Genomic DNA, 23,148 nt, shown 5'->3' with positions numbered 1-23,148 from the left:
TGTCTATCTATGTTGCATAATTTTTGTGTTCTTAATTCTTTTCAGTTGATTTTTTAAAAATCTGTCCTATGATACTACTGTAGTAAGATTAAAATTTAAAGCAAAATGTTTGTAATTTTAACTACCTTCGTAGCATACTTAATAGTTTGATTATATTCTTTTATTTTTATGTTTTGTGAAAGTTTGATAAATGTTTTTGAGGACTAAATTTTGAGAGGTCTGACTAGTATTTTCTTACTTCACATGAATTCACATTGTAGTTAGCTGAAGTGATGCATGTTGCTCGTGTATTGACTTAGGTAAAGTTATTAGGATTACAGAGTGGGTTGCTGAAGTTGGTATGGTTTTTTATCTTACACACCTAGGACAATAGTCATTCATTTAAATAGTCATGTATTTAAATGTGAAAACTAGGTCACATAGTGAAGTCCAGTAGTGCTCTAAAAAAATCTATACTGTTCTAAAGAAAATCAAGTAATAGTAGACATTAAGTACATTTAATATGCTCTGCCTTCCTTGATTTCCCATTTAGTTTGGTGTCTGGGACTCTGCTAGTTTGTATTGTTTGCTGGATTCTTTTAGCTTAGTAATATAGGAAGCAGCAAGGTACCTCAGGATGGATGAGAATTACCATGAAGTGTAGCTCATTTTAGTAGACTTGTGGATGCCTAATGATTTTTGAAACATGATGGCTGCCTTATATATCTTTTTCAATCTTCTTGGTGTTTGTAAGTTTAGCATATCCTTTTATTGCACGGGTGGTAAAATAAGGTGCTTCATTCTCCATTTTAAGGCCATTTGCTGCTTTAAGATCTTTTTGTATAAACCTCTTATTCTGGTAAAACATGCACAGAAAAAGTTTAAATAAATTATTGGCAGATGTTTCATTGACAAGCAAACACTTGAAAGCAGTTCTTTTCATTATTTTTTCCTATGCATTTAGTTAATAAATTAGATTACTTTTTCCTCTTTGGGAATAGTTTTGATGCAGTTTTTAAGATTGGATTTAGTAAACCATTCTGACTTTGTTGAAGTTATTATGGTATAAAATTTTCCTTGAAAAAGTTATTTTTTAAATTTTTCTACTTAGAAATGTCATTTTTCTTCAAACAAACTTATAATTTGCACGACACATAAATTTTAAATTAGGGTTTATAGGCACATTTGACCAATGTAAATTGAGAATGTTTATACATAGCTTATTTCTTAAAGTTTAATAATGTGTGCCAATGAGTGAGAGTCACTCAAATTAGTATTTACTGACTTCTATAGAAGTAGACTTAGTGTGCCCTAGGGGTTTATATATATGAATTGGCTATACCCCCTATCCTCCCACAAGTCAAGGGAAGTAATAACCTTTCCACACTCCTGTCAACAACAGTAAAACAATTCACACTAACACTTGAACCTCCATCGTAGCTTTACTAAAGTGAATATCCATCATCTTCCAAGTTACCTTGCACTACCTGCAGTATTTAAGAGCCCATTGATCACTTTCCCTATTAAACTGTTAAAATAACAAGAGCAGATGTTGATTATCAAACTTAGTGTTAATTTCATGGAGTTTGATATTTGTGTATGCACAAGTGTGCTTTTTTAACTGATGTCTCACTTCGTTTGTGATTACAACTAGTGGGGGAAACCTTGTTATGAAGTTGTTAGACTGGGATTTCATCAGGAAGTCTGACGTTACATTTGAATTGTTGGTCCTCTGCAAGAAAACAGAATGCTGCTTTTGACGGAATAAGCCAGGACAATGAGGCGAGGGGTTTTATTTCAAGGTTTTCTTTGGTGATGGCATAAATACATAACAGGTTATGAAATCCAATTACTATATTAAATTTCATCACTTGTTTTTTAGGTATTCCAATAACTGTACCACCTCCAGGTAAAACTTTTTTTCATGTTTTCTCCATCATTGTTAATAAACATGAAATTTCAAGCTCACAGTTACAGGAGGGACAGTGTTGATGTGGTTAGAATGTGGAATAGGCTATTGGGATTTCAAGGTCCTATTTTCAGCTCTGCCTTTGCTTCATTCGAGTTTTGATTAAGATATTTAGTTTTCTTATACTTGTCTTACCCATTTCTGTAGAAATAGACATTCTGAGAAAGTTTTTACCATATCAATTTATTAAAGAAAACAGTATAGGATTAAAAATAAAATTTTTATTAAAAATTGTTTTTTCAGACCAATGAATTTTTTATGTATGATGAAGTGACTGCAAGAGAAGAGAAAGATCATTTATCTTGACTTTATCATGGTTTCTGATTTTTTTATTTTTACCCTGCTGGCATAACTCAATGTTGTGAGAAAGTATGTTCTGAACCACACAGATAGGTTGACAGCTGGACAGATGGTTGTTCATAGAGCAATGATTAAATTGTTCATTGTTGTAAGGATATGATCAATAGGAGTTTATATGTGGCCCAGTGTTTTTTACATTTTTTTTCAGTTCTTTTTAAATTTTTTTATTTTTTGGTAGTGTGATACAAATATGATAGCAAGTGTATTTACTGAGTTCAGTATTAAAAGTCAAGAAGTATAAAGAGAATGAGAGGTGACAATGCTTGGAAGGGTGGGTCTAAGTTCAAAATGACCTTGATAAACAGAAAATAGTGGAGTTTAGATAGCATGGGATAGTATACATATTTAGATGTGGGATAGAGAGTCACTGATTATGTATGAATATGGCTGAAAAAGACATACTAGGAAAAGTCATAAAGGAATCATTGGTGTGTCTTTATAGGTTAAAAAGAAGTCATTGTAAGGCTATATAAAGTAGGATTGTGACTCTAGGACTAATGTAGTAATTGCTAAATTTTACACTGCTAAGATGCTTAATAGAGGAGAACCTAAAAACTGGACACAGTGAAGATGAGCATGGTGAATTTGAAACAGCTTGAAGCAGGGCTAAAAATGGATTTAAATGGACTTTTGAGAAGGGTTAGGAGAACTGGGGTTCATTTTTACCTAGAATACTAAAAAGGAGGCTTAGTGGAAGTGTTTTCAAACATGTATTTCAATGGATTGCTTTTTGTCCTCATGCAGATCAGCATATGAATTGTAGTGAGAGAGATTCGAATTATATAATTTAATGTGCTTCCTAATAGGGTTATTAAAGCTTGGCAGGAATTGGTGTCATAAGGAATTGGTATCATAAGTTGTAGAATCTTCAAGTCTTGTTGGGATATTTTATTGCCTATCTGAATTTGAAAGTGCAGAGTAGATTTAACTGTTAAGGTCCCTTGTAGCCATACTCTGTGGTATTTCATTTAGGTTTTGTGAATTATTCACAATGCAGACCTCATGATATAAAGGTGCAAATTATTTCATTTCTAAACTAATTTAAAAACTATATTATGTGCTTTTCTTTATAAATTAGTTCTTTAGGGTTGTGCTATTTAAAACGTATTTTATGATGGATGTTCTCAGCCTTAAGCATTTATATATTTACTGGTAAGATTTTATTTATAAATTATACATTTTAAGGAAATTTATATACATCTAAACTCTCAAAATATTTTTTGAAAGAGGTAAATGCTATTTTATTTGCTTTTCTTCTAAAATACTTAAAATATATCTGGTGGCAACACTACTACTGTTTTATATATGGAAAAGGTAAGGCATTGAGATTAACTTTCTCACACTCACAAAATGGGCTGTGTGTGGTGCTGAAAATAAGACCGGGTGTCCTGACTCCCAGTTTGTGCTCTGTGTATTAGACCAGACTGTTCATTTAAAGTTATATTCCTCCAAAAATCTGTTCATAAATTTAAGCTCCACTTTTTTTCTGTCCATTATAACATAGAGAAGCACGTTATATCCCCAGAGAAATTTAGTGACACACAGCAACCTTAACTCTTGGCATTAAGTGTACATTCTGTTAACTTTTTTTATCTTATGATTGAATGTTTCAGGTTTTCCTCCTCCACCAGGCGCTCCACCTCCGTCTCTTATACCAACAATAGAAAGGTAATCAGTATGGGTACTGTAAACTTTATCATTGATAGGCTTCTGACAGAAGAATCATATGTATCTTGGTAATATTTTCAAAGGTTTAATTTTATAAACAATAGTACCTGCCTTTTAATTCATAAGTCTAGATCTGTATTAGTTACTTTTATATAAGATGTTGGACCTATAGCCTAATAACAAAACAGGACAAAGAAAACTAAATGATAGTATTTTGAAATATCTTGCTTTGATTTACGATACTCTTATTAAAGAAACCCCTAGATTGTAAAATCTTGGCTGTAGTCAAGTTTTGTGGGATGTACAAACAGATGATTAGTAATCATGAATAATGCATGTCTGTTTTAGGATTAAGTAAGGATAACTATTTTCAGGGACCACAGTAAAGCAAAGCTGCCTTATTCCTTGCTACCCAGTGCAACTCAGCTTCCACAAAGGAAGATTGGATCCCTTCTGCGTGGCAGTAGCCTTATTTTTTATACCCTGCTTTTATGGTTTATGTTATTTGGAATGCTGTGGTAAAGAACATTTACCTCATGGATGGCAATACCATGTTTAACCCCATAGGTTTTGGAATCACACTAACCTGGTTCAAATTTGGCTTCAGAATTTCCCAGCTTTGTGTTCTTAGGCAAGGTTCAAAACTATTCATTGAGACTCAGATCCCTCTTTTACCAAATGGGGGGTTGATAGAGTTGTGAAGATTAAAACAGCTAGTGAATATAAAGCATCAGCACCATTCTTTGCAGATAGAAATAACTAATAAATGGTAGCTATTATTATTTCCTCTTAAGTGGCAAATAAACTCTATAAAAAATACTGTATTTCTGAAAAAGTGATTTAAACTATATAAAAAGAAAAATTGTGAGAACTTTACATCAATAACATCAAACCAAGCATATGATTTTCAAACGAAATGATAAAACTCGGTGAAGTGTGACTTGTGAGACCATACGATTTAATTTTAAGTTCTTGTTAAACATATATTTGTTTTCACAACTGATTTTTAATTATTAAAGTCAGTTTTTTAAGGCAAAATTTTAACTAAAGTCTGAAATACTTTGTTAGCCTCGAAGTTTCTGTTACTTATTGTGAGTCAGGCTGAATTGATTGGATTACTCATGTTAATACTAACAAGCTATATTTTCTTTACAAGTAGGTGTTAGGTTTTGAGGTTAAACAGCCTGTGTTTTTAAGTATTAAAAAATAAAGTTACAGAATTACAGGTACCATTATATGGTGATTAAATAAAAGTCATAATTCTGCTTTATGTTTTGCATTTGCACCTAATTATTAAAATTCAGAACTTCCTTGCAACACATAAAAATATATTTTTCTTCGACAGTGGACATTCCTCTGGTTATGATAGTCGTTCTGCACGTGCTTTTCCATATGGCAATGGTAAGTGTTATTTTTTAATTGCCCAGATTCAGTTTGAATCAGTAAAGTACTTAAGTACTTTTAAAACAATAGAAACATAGTTCCATTGTTTAAAGTACTATCTTACAGAGCAATTAAAAAATATTTACTACAGGAATAACTAGGTCTTACATATATTCCAGGTCACTTAACAGAATACTTTTCATTTCTTTACCAGCCATACTTTTAAAAATTAACAAATGGTGACACAACAGGGATATTTGTCCCTTGCCTTTTCCCAAAAGGATTTAGGATTTGTCACCAAATTGTCGATCTTCACTGTCCATAATCTTTTTTGTTTCTTAACTCACGGTATCTGACTAACCTCTTTCTCATCTTTCCCCCTCACTGGTTTATCTTTTCTTCTAGATCATTTGGCAGGTTCTCCTTCATGTTCACTCTTGACAACTTTATCCCTTCTAAGGCCTTCTAATACCACTTTCTGCTTAGATTTCTTGATCCATTCATTTATTTTAAAAGAGCTGTGCATTGTACTAGGTTTTAAGGATACAGTAAACTAGACATAGGTTTGCTTGCCTTCAACAAATTATAAGCTAGTGAGGAAACAACCAGGTGACAGAAGAGGGTATCATAGGAGCATGATGGAGGGGTCTCCCACTCCACTGGAGTGGGGTGTAGATGATTTGGGGTTCAAATCATGTTCAGAAACATGGGGGTGTGAGAGAGTGTGGTAGGCTTTATGAACTGAATGAAGTGTGGTGTGGTTGGAGAGTAGAGAATACGATGAACATCTAGAGATGAGATAAGAAATGGTGCGGGGCATTACAGCCATGCTGTAGAGTTTAGACCTTAGTCAGAGGGCTGTGAGGAGCCATTTAGTTTTATGCTGATTTGCATAATTGTTAGGTTTACATTTGAAAAGCGTCCATTCTGGCTACTTACTGTGAGGAGATTGGGGATTTGTAGTGTGGGAGAAAGGTGGGAAGGGCAGAGATGCCTGCTTGATTGGGAGAACAAGAAGCTGTTAGAGTAATCCAGGGGAAGAAATTTATAGTCCTGAATTCAGCGGATACCATGGGGGATGGAGAAAATTAGTGGTTCCAAAGGCATTTAAGGAGTAGAATTTGTAAGGCTTGGTGAGAGATCAGATATTTGTATCAGTCATATACTTTCAGTTAACCTTCTAGGTTTCTGTGTCAGGGTTTTGTACTGTCCTTCAGACCCACCTTGTTCAAAGCCACATATTCCATTCATTCACATCAAAAGGTAGTCTTTCTGTTATTTGTTTCAGTGGTTATGTCACATTTTTTCCCCTGGGCTCCCAGGAAGTCATACTCTTTGGGTTGGAATCTTGCTTCCCCCTCTCATTATTTATGTGACTTTTGTAGATCTTTAACCATTAAATGGAGAGCATGATTCTTCCTCATAAGATCAGAGAGAATACACTGAAGCATGTTAGTCCTGCCATTTAATAAACACTCAAATATTAGCTGTTACTTTTCTGATTATCCCCATCTCCAACAAGCTCCAAGTTCCTTCCCTTTTCTGCACTTGGAGGCGGTTATTTTTCACATCTGTTAATTGAAGCTTGAATATAAAGGACTCAGCACAGTACCTGTAATATGTACATACTCGATAAGCATTACTTATAAAATTAATTAAAATTTATTTTTACCTTTTTTATGGCACTTAACATTTTCTGCTTTGTCATTAAATTCCTGTATATTTGTTTCAGTACAGATGAACTTGAGGAATAGCCCATATCAGAAAGAATAAGACTTTATTCTTGAGATTACCTGCTCAGTTTCCTTGTGGAAGATTTCATTTTTAAAAAACTGGCTTATTAAGCATTTAACTTTTTCTCAAAGTAATACATGCACATTTTTAATAAAAAAGCAAGAGTTTTCTGCTCACTCTTTACCACCCCCTCAGAGATGAGCGGTTTTCCCCCCTTTAATGAGGATGTCTTTAGTACTAACAATGATAAAGCATAGCACAAGAATTAAATAGAGGAAAGTTAGGTTTCTTTATTCCAGTCAAACAAAGCCTTGGGATGAAGATGATAAATACTACTTCCTCTTTATCGGTAATTCTGTTTTACCTTTGTTTATTTTAGAATTTTGTAGTTCATCCTCAAATACTACTAAACTAAGTAACTGTAGATGGAAAACAATGATTTTTCTTGATGTGCATATTAAGATTGTGCTTACAAAGTAATACCTAGTTTAAAAGTAATCTTTGCAGGAATATTGAAGAACTGCAGAGACAGACATTTTTAATGGTTTTTAGTTCTTTTGATGGTCTGCATGGCATTTCTACATAGGCTTATCACCCTATTTCTTGATTATATAACTTTAGATACCATCTGTTATCTTATTGTGATGGATGTATATTTTACTCACTTACCATCATTACTCCTCTCCTATTCCCCTGAAGTGAAATTATATTACTCTTTCTTCCTCTTTTTATTTATATACCTACCCTCTGTTTCATGTACCATCAGTCTCTACTACTGTGTCTTTCCAAGCCTTCACCTCTTTTTCCACCTCTGCCTCCCTGCTTTGATCAGCTGTACTTCTAACATTCTGTCTTGTAACCAAAATTATCTGTGCCCTGACAAATATTTTATTCTAAAAGCTAAACAGTAAACCATAGTCACATTATTATGACTGTGTAAATATTCTGTACTATAGCGATAATTATACTCAAGCCCCTCAAAGAAGAAATTTTCTATGGCAAATACATTAAAAGTATCATTTTTTTTAACACTTCATCAACTGTGCAAAGTCATACCACATTTTAATTGGGTTCATATTTGAACCATGAGTTTCTCTACCTCAAGTATACAAAGATATTCTTTAATACATTTTTCCCCAAAAAATTTTTCAAATTTCTTTTTCCTGTGTAAGTTCTTAAGCCATCTGGAATTAATTTTTGCCTCCGTTATGAAGTAAAGATGTAATTGTCCCAGTGTTACTTGTTTATCCTTCCTGAGGGATCTACAGTGTCATCTCTCCATTCGTGTATCAAGTTTCCCTGCATGCATGGATCTGTTTCTTACCTTTCTAGACTATTCATTTGGTTAATTTAACTGTCCCTGTGCTACTAATGCCACACTACCTTAATTTTGAGTTCTTTAGTAAATCTGATACCTGGTTCAGCGAAATCTATCTACCTTATTCTGCTTCAGAAGTATTTTGGGGCCACTGCTCTTATATATCTATTTTAGAATCAACTTTGCAAATTCCATGAAAAACTCTGTTGATTTTTATTAATAATTAACGCTTATATTATGCATACAGTATGACAAACACTGTTAACTCATGTAATCCTCACAGTCTTATAAAGCAGGCATAGTGTTACGACCCTCATTTTATGGACTAGGGAATTTAAGAACAGCCAGATTAAGGCCATTTTCCCAATGTCACACAATAAGTGGCAGAGGCAGGCTTTGAAACCTTGTAGCCTTGCTCCAGAGTCCTTTCTCTTACTATACCATGTTATTTGTTACATTGATGCTCTAGAACAATTTGTAGGAATTCATTCATACCTTACAACGTTGTGTTAATGTATGAACAAGTACTCTCCATTTAGGGAGGTGTTCTTTAATGTGTTTCAGCTGAGTGCTATAATTGTCTCCATACACTTCTTGCACATCTTTGGTTAGATTTAGTCATAGGTACCTATTTTTTGTTCTTATAAATGGTATATTCATTTAAGCTCCATGTACTGTTTGTGTTTGCTTGTATTTAGAAATATAATTGGTTTTTGTTTTATTTATATGTATATATATTGATCAATATATATGTTGATCTTGTAGCCTGTTACCTGTTGAACTCTCACTATAATTTGTCTGTGAATTCTCTTCAGGCAGTATCATCTGCAATTCCTTCCGTTTCAGATTCTTATTCCTCACCTCCCCCCGCCCCCAACCCCCTTTTTTTGGTCTTATTGTTCTGGCTAGGATCTCCATATAATATTGAAGTACTGAAAGTGGAGTTCTTGTCTGGGGATACCCCCCCTTTTTTTTAAAGGAAATGCTTTTATATTTATACTACTAGATTTTTACTCTTAGGTTTTTGATAAAACCCTATGTCAGTATAAGGAAAATCTCTTCTTGTTTTCCAAGGGCTTTTAAACTGTGAACGGATATTGAGCTTTATGAGATGCTTTCTGAGTTGATCATACTGTTTTCCTTCTCTGTTAAATGTGGCAGATTTCTAAATTTTTCTAATATTGAGCCACCTTTTATTTGCTGAGGTAAACCTAACTTGGTCATGATTGATTTTACCTTTTTATTTTTAAAAATAAACACTGACTTATTTAGGATTTTGACAACTAAGTTCATATGTAAGATTGTTCTGTGATTCTCCTTTATTTGTACTGTCCTTAACTGGTTTTAGTATTAAGGTTATACAAGCCACATGGGATAAGTTAGGCAATAATCTTTTTTTCCTATTCTCTGGAAGTTTGTATATTATTAGAGTGATCTGTAGTAAAAGTCACCTGTAAAAGCCATCTGGTCTTGTGGGAAGGTTTTAAATTACGGGTTTAATGTCTTTAATAATTATGGTACTAGTCAAGATTTCTTTTCACTCTTGAGTTACTTAATGTGTTGGTCTAAAGTATATAATATTCTCTGTATTGTTTAATCTCTGCAACATCTGTAGTTGTAGTCCCTTATTGGTTCTGATAATTTTTATGAGGTCTCTTTTTTCTTAATCCTGTCAAAAGATTATCATGTTTTATTCATCTAGTCTTTAAAAACCAACTTTTAGCTTTGTTTATTGTATGGTAGTTTTCTATTTACTTGATTTCTACTTTTATCTTTATTATCTCCCTTCTGTTAGATTTTTCTATTTTTTCCTAGGTTCATAAGTTGAAAGCTTAATTCATTCACTTTCCATCTTTTCTAATGTAGTGTTTTTTAAGATTAATTTCCCTCCAGAACAGTTTTCATTTCTAGACTTTTGATATATTGGGTTTTTGTTTATGTTCAGTTTTTAAATTATTTTAAATTTATGACTTTTTTGACCCTTGAGTTATCAGAAGTGTGTTTTAAATTTGATATATATGGAGATTATTTTCCCATAATTTTTAATTTTTACTTCTAATTTAAATTGTATGGTGGTCGGAGAACATGGTGTCTATTACACTTATCCTTTGAAAGTACATAGTATATTTTTATAAATGTTTCATATGGGTGAGAAGAATGAGTATTCTTTACCTGCCCTGGGCAGTATTCTATGTTATGTCCATTAAATCAACTTTGTTAGCGGTATTTTGCTCGGTCCTCATATATCTATAGTGATTTTTTTGTTTGCTTGAAGTGTCAGTAATGGAAAGAGTATGTTAATCTCCCACGATCATGGTGGATTTTTCTATTTCTACCTGTATTCTGTTAGTTTTTACTCCGTAAAAAGTAAGGCAATGGTGTTAGATATTTGGAAGTTTAATTTGTTCTGTCTTCTTGGTCAGTTGCATCCTCCACCTTCAAGTAGTCATCCTTTCTTCCCGGAGTAATCCTTTTTGTATGAGTCTGCTTTAATACAGCTACTCATATGGAAATTGGGGGATATTAGTATTTTATTTTATTACTATTTTATTAGTATTTTATTAGTATTTTCCTTTTTTTCTCCCATTCTTTTACTTTCAACCATTTTGTGTGTTTTTTATGTCTCTTATCTTCAGCATTTAGGTAGAATTTTTAAAAGTACAAATCAATAATCTCTGTCACTTAACTGATTAATTCAGTGTCTTTTGTATTGTGATTTTTGAGCTATTCACACTTGTCTCCCATACCCCCATTCTTTCTAGTTCTGTTTTGAATTGACTGAATTTTTCAGGTGATTTTTTAAAAATTCTATTTTTCCCTACATTGTTTTGAAATAATATACTTATTTCTGTTTTTTAGTGGTTACTCTTGAAATGTAATATGCATATATCTGGTAGAAGTTTTTTTTGGTGAACTCTGTTGTTTATAACTTTCGCTTATTTTTGTTTATGAATGCCTTTGTTTTAATCTTATTCTTGAAATATAATTTTGAGTACATATTTCTAGGTTGTTACTTTCTTTCAGCACTTTGAAGATGTCCTTATGTATTCTGGTTTATATTTTTGATGTATTGGGAAGTTTGTGGTGTATCTAATTCTCATTTGCTGTTCACCTTGCAAAATGAAGAGTCTATATGTTAGATCTTTAAGGTTTGTTTCTGGGTATTTACCCAGACTGTGGGTATTCACCATATGTTATTTCTCTATTCTATATATAAAATAATTTTTTTTAATCTAGTGAAGCATTTTTGTGGGATATTTACTTTTTTTGGTCTTGTTTTTTAGGTACCATAACTTTTGTTTTTAATTATTATTATTTTTTCTCTGTAGTTGCCTTTCCCCACCTTCCTGGTTCTGCTCCTTCATGGCCTAGTCTTGTGGACACCAGTAAGCAATGGGACTATTACTCAAGAAGAGAGAAAGACCGAGATAGAGACAGAGACAGAGACCGAGAACGAGATCGTGATCGAGACAGAGAAAGAGAACGCACCAGAGAGAGAGAGAGGGAGCGTGATCATAGTCCCACGCCGAGTGTTTTCAACAGGTATGTTCAGCGTGCAGTAATTTGTACACCTGTATTTTATATGCACTTTAGAATTTATATTCAGTGCCAGGATGGAAGATCCACTACAATTGGGAAAGGATTGCTTGAAGAGTAGTTAGGATAGCCATTTTAAAAGCATCAAGGCTGTTTATTCATAAGGACTTCCCACTACCTAAAGCAGCAGTCTTCAAATTTGTTTGTTCATTTCTTCCTTAAAACAATTTTGAAAATGTCATACCCCCTCACATATTTTTATCTTGGCATCAAAAATTTTTCACCTTAAGTATAAATAGTTGGCTATATAGATATAATTTCCAGTCTGTTATAAATCTCACAATTTTAAAATAAAGTTATCATTACTCTATTATATATCCATTGGATTAAGAATACTATAGTGATTTGCTGAACATCATTATCCATTTTTAAAAAATACATAAACAAGCTCTGTAACAGTTGGAAATTCTGCGTTTCTTTTTGTGCTTGAATTCTTACTTCTGAGCCACGTCCCCCAAAGAATTTTATTCTAATGCAAAATATTTTTTTTCTTGAAAGTTTTTTTAATTGATCCATCCTATCAGTCTTCCCTGCAACATACCTATGTAAGTTAAAATGTATTAAAAAATTAATGACCATAAGATTAAGTATTTAAAAATTTTTTGATTTTAGTTATTTATTTTTATATATAAATATAATACAAATTCTGAAAAATAATTTAACATAACTACATTCTTTAATGTGATGGAAGCGCTTCTTCCCATCCCTAAATAATATTTGTATCCATGAATGAATGTTACTACTGTTAGGGGAAAAAAGGCTTTGCCATTGATTATATTTCTTTCTTTCTTTCTTTTTTTAATATATAAATGTAAGCATTGAGAAACCTTGTTCACATAAAATATGTAAATAAGAATTGATGGAATTTTGTTGCGGTTCTGTCACTAAGTTATTTGAGCACTTTAAGATTTAGTGATATGTCAAAATTACACAGCTAACCTGTCATGAAAAGTTACTTTTAAGAATCTATTACCTCATGGCTCAGTTTTCTTAAAAGCAGATAGTTGGAAACCACCTGATTGTTACTTGGTGAAATTGTTTTCTACGGCTGCTACAATAAAAGTACCATAGACTGGTTAGCCTAGAACAACAGAAATTTACTCTCACAGGTCTGGAGGCTAGAGGTCTGATATCAAGGTGGCAGCAGGTTTAGTTCCTTTTTGTAGGCTTTGAGAGAATTTGTTCCCCGCCTCTCTTGTAACTTCTGGTGGTTGTTAGCAATCCTTGGTATCCCTTGGTTTGTAGATGATGCTTCACTCCAATCTGTGTCTGTCTTGACACAGCATTCTCCTCTCTGTGTCTGTGTACAAATTTCCCTATTTTTATAAGGGTAACAGTCTTTGGATTAGGGTGCAGCCAAATCCAGTCAGACCTCGTCTTGCCTTGATGATTACATCTGCAAAGACCCTGTTTCCAAAGTCTTTAGTTTTCTCAGTTTCTTGGAAGAACACCAAAAGGGCTTTACCAAGACTTATCAGAAGACTACCAATTATACTTAATACTCTTTATTTTAGAGGTACCCTGTTCAACTTAATATGCTTAGAAAGGGTTAGGAAAATGGAAATATATCTTCTCCAAAATGTCTGTAAAAATGAAACACCTTTATGTGTATTTGATATTTATTTTCATGCAAACCTGGAGCTGCAAATTTCCCCCATTCCATTTATGGAAAATAGCTACCAAATAACTTAACTGGTAAAAGACAGCTCCTATTGTCAAGCCAGCAGCCACATCACACCCAATTTCTATGGGAAAAAAGTCTGACTTCATTTTTCTGTTCAGTTAAATGAGTTTAATCCATATTTCCTGTCTAAGTCTAAGATAAAATAGTCACAGAATTCAAAATAAGGTGCTGCCTCCCCAGCACTTTCTTTTGCTTTCCTTCAGAAGGAATTTTTGGTTTTGTTTTTTTACTAGTTCAGGGAAAATTCTTATGACTCCACACTACTCTACACGATATCTGACGTTAGAACATCCCAGGACACAGGCCAAAATATTCCATTTCTTACTTCATACTTTGTAGCAGACAGATGTATAAGAGAGAAAGGCCTAAAGCCCTATAGAAGCTTTATGGTTCTTTGAATAAAATAGGTCTTACTGACACTAATATTTTAAATTAGATCTTCTTGATGCCATGATGGTTTTTATACCCTGAGCCAATAATGTACTGTAGTAAAATTGGTGAAAAGAATGCCTTTCTTTTGTAAAAGGCCAGGAACGTGATGGAGGAGAGGTTAGCCAGAGAAGTGGCATATGTGTTACCTGCAGGTGTATCATTAGGCAGTTCATGTTCAGGAAAGAATAAATATGGAAGTTGGGGACCTAGAAGTTGATTCCCTAAAACTTTCTGTGCCATTGGAAAGAATTCATTTATTGCTAGCATAAAGAATAAAGTCAAAATTCTTTTTATGATCCGTAAGTCACAAATTCAGTGCACCTTTCTATATTTTAACCCTGGTTCTCTTCCAAGGCAATATACTGCATGCTCTAGCTACACTGAACTACTTGCTCTTCTGGAAAGCCTCATAGTTTAGCACTTCCCTTCTTCATGTTATTCCTGTCCTCTCTGCCTCACAAACTTTTACTGATTCTTCAAGGTTCAGCTCGTATTTGTCTTCTGTGAGCAACTCTGAACCTGAAAGAAAGAATTAATTATTCCTTCACATGCTCCCTAAGCATTTTGTGTATTTTCTTTAAAGCATGTCTTTCTCTTTCAGGGTGTTGACTATCATTTTTCATCTCTGTATCCTCAGCACTTTGTACAGTAATGCCTGGAACATAATGAATGTGTCAGTGAATAAAATGACTTAACACGTATCAGGGAGGAGGGTGAATACAATAGAGAAAAAACAATCTTGAAAACTGTTGGTGAAACTGTGTTAGCCAGATAGGTTTTGAAATGGATAAAAATCAACCCTTATATCAAAGCGTTAATTTGGGCATCTTTCTAATTAACATATCCATTTAGGTACCTTCCCAATGTAGAATGAAATAAGTTAAAGATAACTTTTTTTTGTTATCAGCTATTTTTATGGATAAGATAAATGTAAGGTACACAGTTTTCTGATTTTGCTGGATGAGATGAAGTAATATATCAGTTCAAGATGTGAGCATATGCTTGATTCAGACAGCATTTGTTTTGTTAGATGTGATCATGTAATCATATACTTCTTAATCCAGAAAGGTCCTTAGGGGTTATCCAGTCTAAATTTTGATTTGTCAGATGAGGAAATGGAAGCATAGAGAAATTAAAGCAACACTAGAGCCATACTGTCTACTGGAAATATGGTTGAGATATTACTTAAAATCCTTTCTAGTCTTGAAATTAGGTAGTTTAAAAATTTATTACTTTTCATTTGTTTTTATTACTCTTTCTGTACTTGATTTTTTTTTTTTCTTCCTCTTTCGGGGGTGGTGGGGAACCAGATTCATTCTTTCATTCATGTAAACTGACTTTTTTTTTAACATCTTTATTGGAGTACAGTTGCTTTACAATGGTGTGTTAGTTTCTGCTGTATAACAAAGTGAATCAGCTATACATATACATATGTCCCCATATCTCCTCCCTCTTGCGTCTCCCTCCCACCCTCCCTGTCCCACCCCTCTAGGTGGACACAAAGCACTGAGCTGATCTCCCTGTGCTATGTGGCTGCTTCCCACTAGGTAGCTGTTTTACATTTGGTAGTGTGTATGTATCCATGCCACTCTCTCATGTAACTGACATTTTTTGAGTTCCTGTTATGTACCAGGCACAGAGTTGTGTGCTGAGGATACAGAATTACTCATACACTGTCGTTACAGATTTAACCATGTAATATTGTCACAATATCTAGGACTGGTTAGAAGTTTAAAACTTTATGTAAAAAAAAGTGCAAGAAGAAACTCCATAGGATTTATTAATCTTTTTCCTTCCTGTAGCTCCTAATAATATGACTTACACACTGTAGGCACCTGGTAACATTTTATTGACTAGATAAGTAAAGGTATGGTACATACATGCATGTTTGTGTGTATGTGTGTGTTGAAGTGTATGTTTTGAGTTTGTGTGGTGGGACATGTGCTGTTAATAACTTCAGTCACATAAGTGCATGAATTCTGTTAAGTTCAAGCGCATTACTTTCTGGGAAGTTGAATTGTTTCTAATGTAGTTAAAATTAATATATTTGAGATAGTACTGTTATCTCTAGAATGTACATGTTCACAAGGTAAGGAGCTTAATGCAGAACTTCATAGGAAACAAGTCTGAAATGAATTGCTTTGCTAGAGCTCGTAACTTTTCTTTGCATAAATTATAGTGTTTATAAAATTCTTTGTCCATTTCAAACACACTCATGCACAAATGCTACTTAATTTTTATTGAAGCTAAAAGTGTTAATGGTTAAACCATATTTGATTTTCATGTTGCTAGCTGTAGGGCATCAGGCGTAATGTTTACTTAAATCTGACTAAAAGTTCAAGGCCAGAGAGGGAAAAAAAGGTGGAAGAATTTTGTGTTGTTCTGAATTATCCCAGGAATAAAGTGTTCTCTGGAAAATCCAAATGAAGTATAAGGAAAGGCCTTTTTTTTTCTCAAGACTGAGATTTCAGCAATATGGCATGTAGTATGTGTTGTTACAAATTAGAGTCATTGTTTTGAAAATTACAGACCAGTTTCAACATCTGTTTTTTAGGCCGCTTAATTGTGGGCCAGAGAGAAGGCTGGTCATTCTAGGGTGTTTGAAATGAGCTCTAATGATTTCCAGGCTCAGAGAAACCTTTGTGCTGCAGCTGCTTATCAGAGAAGGGGTCTTTACATTTTGTGTACGAGACCAAATCTTCCACCATCTGTAGGAAGGGTCCCATCAGATGGCTGCCTTCAGAATCTTAAAGGCCTCAAAGCTAACAAGAATTGGTGTGAGGGTGAGAGGGAAAAAACAGGGTTACAAAGGACGAATTATGAGATAATTGACCTTAGTTATTTTTAGGTAAATCCAGTTGGAATCATTACAAAGAACCTCATTTTTAAAGAGGATAATATTAATGCTAATATTCGTTTGTCATGGTAGGTGTGAGTTTATTCTCCTTTAGAAACTTTATTAGAAACAGTCACCTTTACAGAAAGCGTTCTGCTTCTGAAAATTTTAACATTAAATTTAATGAAGATGGTGAGCCTGCCTGTTAGCGGCCATTTGAGGGCCTGCTCTTGTTCCAAACACTTCATAAATGTTATTGCCAATTCTACCACTATCCTGAAAAAGACTGTTGCCAGTTTTACAGATGAGAAAACTGAGTGTTCACAGAGGTTAAGTAACTTACCCTGGGTCATACACTTAGGAAATAACAGTCAGGACGTGTTCCTGGGCCTGCTCTGCACGGACTCTTCCTGCTACTCCACACTGCCTGTCATGGTGCATTGCCTTTCTGATGACACGCTTCCACCTCCCCAGTACCAAGTACACATTTATGATTAGAAAAAAAATCGTGTTTGTATGTAATATATGTGTCCGTGTGTGTGTGTGTGTGTATCATCCATATATATATGCATATATGAATACTCTTTAAAATAACATTAAAAATGTATCACAGGCAATAATAACTTGGTCAGCAATATGACTTGGCTTTAGGTGTCGCACTCCTGAATTATCACTTTTGCTAAGAGACCACAGTTAGGCTTTGTTTTTATATGGCTTATACTTTCACCTGATTCTGTCTCCTGTTATTCTCTCTCAGATTCCTTAACATCTTGAGGCTATGTACAAATTCTAATTTAATAATTTGTATAAAACATATATTTCTAGAAACCAAAGCTCTTTAGTACACAGTGTTCTAAAAGATATTTTTATTCATTCTAAGAGTTTACTGACATTAGGATGTAGAAAATGTTGACTTCTGTGCTGAACAAAAAGAAAAAATAGACTTGAAGGATTGAGAGAAAAACAGAAGTATGTCTCCATTTTCACGAAAGGACATGGAGAGACAGGTCTAAGGAGGTAAAGATGACTACCATCAGTCCCAGTTTCACTAGTCCATTCTCTCCAAAATCAGAAAATGGAGGCAGAGCTTAATATGGATTTGAAGTTGTTCCCATGGTCCCCTCCCTCCAGCTTCCTCCTCCTCACTCCACCCCCCCAACCCGCCTCCCTTACCACACAGATAGCGTTAAGTTATTGGGATGTCAGAATTCAAGTATGTCCATAGGCAATTTTCTGCCTGCATTTTGTGTGGATATTGTGGAAATTGCTTTTTTTTTTTCAGTCTCTTGTATGATACTTTATTATCAGCACCACTTTTCGAACAGGATTTGCTCACTTCGTGTTTCTTTGTCACATTTTGGTGATTCTCACAATATTTCAAACCAGCAAAACGTTGACTTGCTGAAGACTCAGGTGATGGTTAGCATGTTTTAGCAATAAAGTATTCTTAATTAAGGCATGTACATTGATTTTTAGACATAATGCTATTGTACACTTAACGGACTGCAGTATAGTGTAAACAACTTTTATATGCATTGCGAAATCCAAATTTCGTGGACTTGCTTTATTGTGATATTTATTTTATTGGTCTGAAACTGAACCTACGGTTCATATCATTGAGGTATGCCTGTATTCATAAATTTGCACATCTACTAAGAATGCCAATATATGGCGGTTTACAATTGCCTGCTTTCTAATTTGCACTGGAAAATGGAAGTTGCTTTGATGTCACTCTGTTCTTAATGTTTATACCACTTCATTAGATGAATATATACTTTATGTGATTCAAAACCTTAAGAACCTTTATCTACTTGGACTATGTCGTCATAAGCCAAATATTTTTAATATATTTTTAGAATCTTAACTGTGTGCCTAAGATTTTATAAATATTAAGAATTTTGGTTGGAAATCTGAGATACACAAACATGCTTTTAAGTCTAAAAAGTAAAATGAAGCCGCTGATTAAAATTTAAATCAGTTACAGCTCCCAAATTTTCAGAAAAACAGCATTTATATAAAATTTCTACCCTATAACAACTGTGAAAGCACAGAACTTGGCCCTTTAACATAACGTGTAATCATTATATATTTTGTATTCTTGTATTAGATCTAGTACTAATTTGGGAGCAGCATTGTTTTCCTCTCAGTTCAACAAGTATATACTTTGCACCTATTCTGTGTAAGATGCTAACATTAGGACTTCTGGTTTGGACTCAGGTCACGTCTTTTGTAGCTTGAAGTCATTCAGAATCAACAATCCAGTTGTCAAGAAAACTTGTTTCTATTCTGATTTCAGTGATGAAGAACGATACAGATACAGGGAGTATGCAGAAAGAGGCTATGAGCGCCACAGAGCAAGTCGGGAGAAAGAAGAACGACACAGAGAAAGACGACACAGAGAGAAAGAGGAAACCAGACACAAGTCCTCTCGAAGGTTTGCTCTTTAATAGTGAATCATTTTGAAGCCAAGAGAAATTGATTTGTTTTCAGGAAGTAAAAGCAAACATTTCTAAGTAACCACTAGAGCATTATATGTGTTCCTAATTGGAAGACTATAGTTGGTTCCTTATAGGTTTCAACAAAGATATTGAAATCTAACCAGATTATAATGCCCATAAGCCAAAATTAGCATGGAATAAAAAATATGAGAATTAGACTTACTACATTATCTTGGGTGGGGGGGGGGATTTGTCATATGAATCAGTTTTTAGTAGTAATTGTTATTAAACAAACTGATGTTCAGTTTAATCAAAGAAAATTCAGGGCCTTATAGTCCCCCCCACCAAAAAAAAAAAAATCAGCATTAAATTTTAATGCCTATTGTTTGCCTAAAATCAACTCTAGGAAGTATTTCCTGTTCTGATCTAGTGCTTCAGTTTCTAATTTGTAATTTAGTCTTTTAGAATGAAGTATATGGGCCCTAGTGGCCCTCTTGGCATAGTGGGCGGTGCGTCGGTCTCATAATCTAATGTATATGGTCCTTAGGGTTCTAGGAAAATATTAATGAAGGTGAGCATTAAATGTAAATATAATCTCAGCATAAAGGTCACATAAAAAATAATTACTCCCCAAAATGTGTTTGAGAAAAAGAAAGTATTAGATTATTTAAAACCCACTGTTATACCGAGAATTTACCTAAAGTAGGTTGATCCGTCACTACTTAAACATTTTTAAGAATACACCTTTCTTTTTTCTTTAGTAATAGTAGACGTCGCCATGAAAGTGAAGAAGGAGACAGTCATAGGAGACACAAGCACAAAAAATCTAAAAGAAGCAAAGAAGGAAAAGAAGCTGGCAGCGAACCTGCCCCTGAACAGGAGAGCACCGAAGCTACACCTGCAGAATAGGCATGGTTATGGCCTTTTGTGTACAGTAGTGCCAGAAATAGATACTATAAATCTTATTTTTCTGGATAATGTTTAAGAAATTTGCCTTTAATCTTGTTCTTTTAGTATGAAAAGTTAACTTTTTTCTTCTAAAATAAAAGAGTGAATTTTTCATGTTAAGTTAAAAATCTTTGTCTTGTAATATTTAAAAAATAGACAGTAATGACTTTGTATCGAAGAAAGTAATGTGAATGAGTCACTCAGCAGGGAATTTAAAGAGCTATGTTTAGCTGTGTACATAATATCTGATTGATAAAGGTCAAGGTTCCCTCTTGGCCAGTTTCCTTGAGGAGTTAATCAAATACCAGTCTCTTAAGAAGTTGCACTGCAAAATGCATCAAAAGGCACCTCTGAGTCTTGAGATTAAAACTAGTCTTTTATCACTGCTGTGGCACTATTGCTTTGCATATTAAAGAACTCATACAGTTTTGATACTGCAACTTTTTTTTTTTTTTTTTTTTGTGGTATGCGGGCCTCTCACTGCTGTGGCCTCTCCCGTTGCGGAGCACAGGCTCCGGACGCGCAGGCTCAGCGGCCATGGCTCACGGGCCCAGCCGCTCCGCGGCATGTGGGATCTTCCCGGACCGGGGCACGAACCCGTGTCCCCTGCATCGGCAGGCAGACTCTCAACCACTGCGCCACCAGGGAAGCCTGATACTACAACTTTTTGATAGCAGTGTTCTAAATTTGGGTTCATGGTGAAACTAAAGGGGAACTTTTCTATCCAAAGTAATAAAATCTAATGGCACTTGGGTGACCTCTGAAATAACTTGCCCTAAATGTAGTTTCTGGCAGGCACATGGACAAAATACTCGTCACTGTGACAAATTTGAATTGCCTCAAAGCCATCTTTTATGAGCTAGGTCAAGCTGGTTTGGCCTTTCTTGATGGTTCTTCCAAGGCTCATTGGTTGAGCAGCACGTAGAGTTTGTATACAGTTACTAGCTATACTGTGAATAAAAATAAATAAGCTTTAGATTAGTCATTTCCCATTACATTTAAGAAAGTACAAGTTTATAGAATTCTGTGAATATTTTTAGGGATAGCCCTTAGAAGGTATTTGTCAGTGATGGTAGCAACATGGTTTTGAAAGAATGAATTACTAGGAACTTTTAAATAGTGATAATAGAAATGAACTTAGTATCACATACTAAAAGACAGCTATTTAATTTTTGAAAAATATTTATTTCTCATTTGATGAACACTTTTCAGCAATGCACTTTTAAAATCCTCTGGAAATTGTTTTTAAAATGCCCATAATGTACCCTTTGCAGACCTCAGCATATACCAGATTTTAATTTAACTGTATGATTTGAATTCAGTGGGGGCATACAAGCCATGTCAGCTGTGTAAGAGCTTTTTATTGAATAGAAAAATATAAACTTAAAGTTCTAGAGTAATGAGAAATGCTCCACACTGAATAAAAACTATTAGTATTGTTTCTATTTGGAGAATTATATTTTCTGAGGTGTAATTGGCTTTTCATTAGATCCTACTTTTCCTGACATTAAAGTTTATATTTTTACATTGTAGCCTTCAAATACAAAAATCGATAAGATAAATACATTGTTTCAACTTAGCTTATTTGTGATTTCCTGTTTTTCTATGACCCATCATTGATTCTATAAAAAAGTGCCGGGCCAAGAAGCAATGGTGAGAGTAATTTTTCCTTTAAGTTCTTTTAGCATCCTTGCCAAGCAAGCATGTATCATTCCTGATGTACTTCTGCCATTGACAGCAAGAAGAATATCACCACATCTAAAAAAAATAAAGGTACATGATTAACATTTTGAGCCACAGCTGAAGTTAATGCAAGTTTTTTTTGGTGGTCCCAGTTTTTGCTCCATCTGTCAGTTTTAATTATGTTATCAGTACTTCTAATTAAGGTTCTCCCCCTCACTTAAATTCTTCAAATTCTATTGTTCAGCTTGTTTTAGAAAGAATGCTAAAAGTATAGGAAGTTGCTGTATGGGACCAAGAGTAACAAATCATTTTGGATTTCTTAGAAATGGAATGCTGCATAAATGTTTTAAATTTCTTACCAATAAAAAAAGATATAATAGGTGCCTTATTTCACATGGGGCCAGGCTTTTTGCATGTATAAAACACAATCTTTGGATATAAGTTTTTTGTTAAGTAGTCATTATTATTACCTGATTCTTCCATCGTTGTATGCTGGTGTTCCTTCAACAATGGATTTGATAAAGAAAGGTTTGTTCCCATTGTATTCTTCATAACCTCCTACAATGCAGAAGCCCAGACTTCCAGCTGTGTTTCTTCGCAGTATAACATCTTTACAGTTGTACAGGTACCTGAAATAGAACGAAATCAATGTAAATGCGCAGTTAATTCGAACTCATAGTAATTACTGTGATTCATCTCCCATTCCCTTTATTGGCATTATTTTTTTTAGGCTTAATAGCACTGGATGGGTCTCATTCAAAATTGTGTCATAGCCCAGTTACCTTTGTGCTTTTAGCTGGCTCCTTTTTTTTTTTTTCCGGTATGCAGGCCTCTCACTTTTGTGGCCTCTCCAGTTGTGGAGCACAGGCTCCGGACGTGCAGGCTCAGCGGCCATGGCTTACGGGCCCAGCTGCTCCGTGGCATGTGGGATCTTCCCGGACCGGGGCATGAACCCGTGTCCCCTGCATCGGCAGGCGGACTCTCAACCACTGCGCCACCAGGGAAGCCCTAGCTGGCTTTTTCTAATTTTTCTAAAAATTTCTAATTTCTAATTTTTCTCTTTTCTAAAGCTAACCACCCTTTTAAAAGTGACACCATCTATTATGTTCTGTTTATGTC

At 34.4% G+C, this 23,148-nt stretch overlaps 2 protein-coding genes across 35 annotated transcripts in view; one reads left to right on the top strand and one right to left on the bottom strand.

The window, feature by feature from the left end:
• The window catches only part of FIP1L1 (factor interacting with PAPOLA and CPSF1), a 64,702-nt gene extending 44,228 nt beyond the window's left edge, over window positions 1–20,474 (top strand). For 14 of the 30 annotated variants that reach the window (XM_033425430.2, XM_033425432.2, XM_033425425.2 and 11 more), the window contains 6 exons: window positions 1,862–1,888; window positions 3,922–3,976; window positions 5,322–5,377; window positions 11,741–11,954; window positions 19,257–19,394; window positions 20,160–20,474. In XM_033425430.2, coding sequence (XP_033281321.1) covers window positions 1,862–1,888; window positions 3,922–3,976; window positions 5,322–5,377; window positions 11,741–11,954; window positions 19,257–19,394; window positions 20,160–20,307 — 638 coding nt within the window. In that variant the 3' untranslated portion in view covers window positions 20,308–20,474. The remainder of the gene's footprint in view (window positions 1–1,861; window positions 1,889–3,921; window positions 3,977–5,321; window positions 5,378–11,740; window positions 11,955–19,256; window positions 19,395–20,159) is intronic. The other 16 variants (XM_004268273.4, XM_033425428.2, XM_012532467.3 and 13 more) reach the window with 4 other exon arrangements.
• Window positions 19,633–23,148, bottom strand: part of LNX1 (ligand of numb-protein X 1) — a 201,979-nt gene continuing 198,463 nt past the window's right edge. For 4 of the 5 annotated variants that reach the window (XM_033425416.2, XM_033425415.2, XM_004268268.3 and 1 more), the window contains 2 exons: window positions 22,500–22,658; window positions 21,511–22,104 (listed from right to left, as the gene is read on the bottom strand). In XM_033425416.2, coding sequence (XP_033281307.1) covers window positions 21,969–22,104; window positions 22,500–22,658 — 295 coding nt within the window. In that variant the 3' untranslated portion in view covers window positions 21,511–21,968. Of the gene's footprint in view, window positions 21,297–21,510; window positions 22,105–22,499; window positions 22,659–23,148 lie in introns of those variants that run through there. The other variant, XM_049709158.1, reaches the window with a different exon arrangement.

Source organism: Orcinus orca, chromosome 4 (genome assembly GCF_937001465.1).
Source record: "Orcinus orca chromosome 4, mOrcOrc1.1, whole genome shotgun sequence".
Lineage (NCBI taxonomy): Eukaryota > Metazoa > Chordata > Mammalia > Artiodactyla > Delphinidae > Orcinus > Orcinus orca.
Note: the sequence above shows the minus strand (reverse complement) of the source record. Positions and strands in the feature narration are given on the sequence as shown.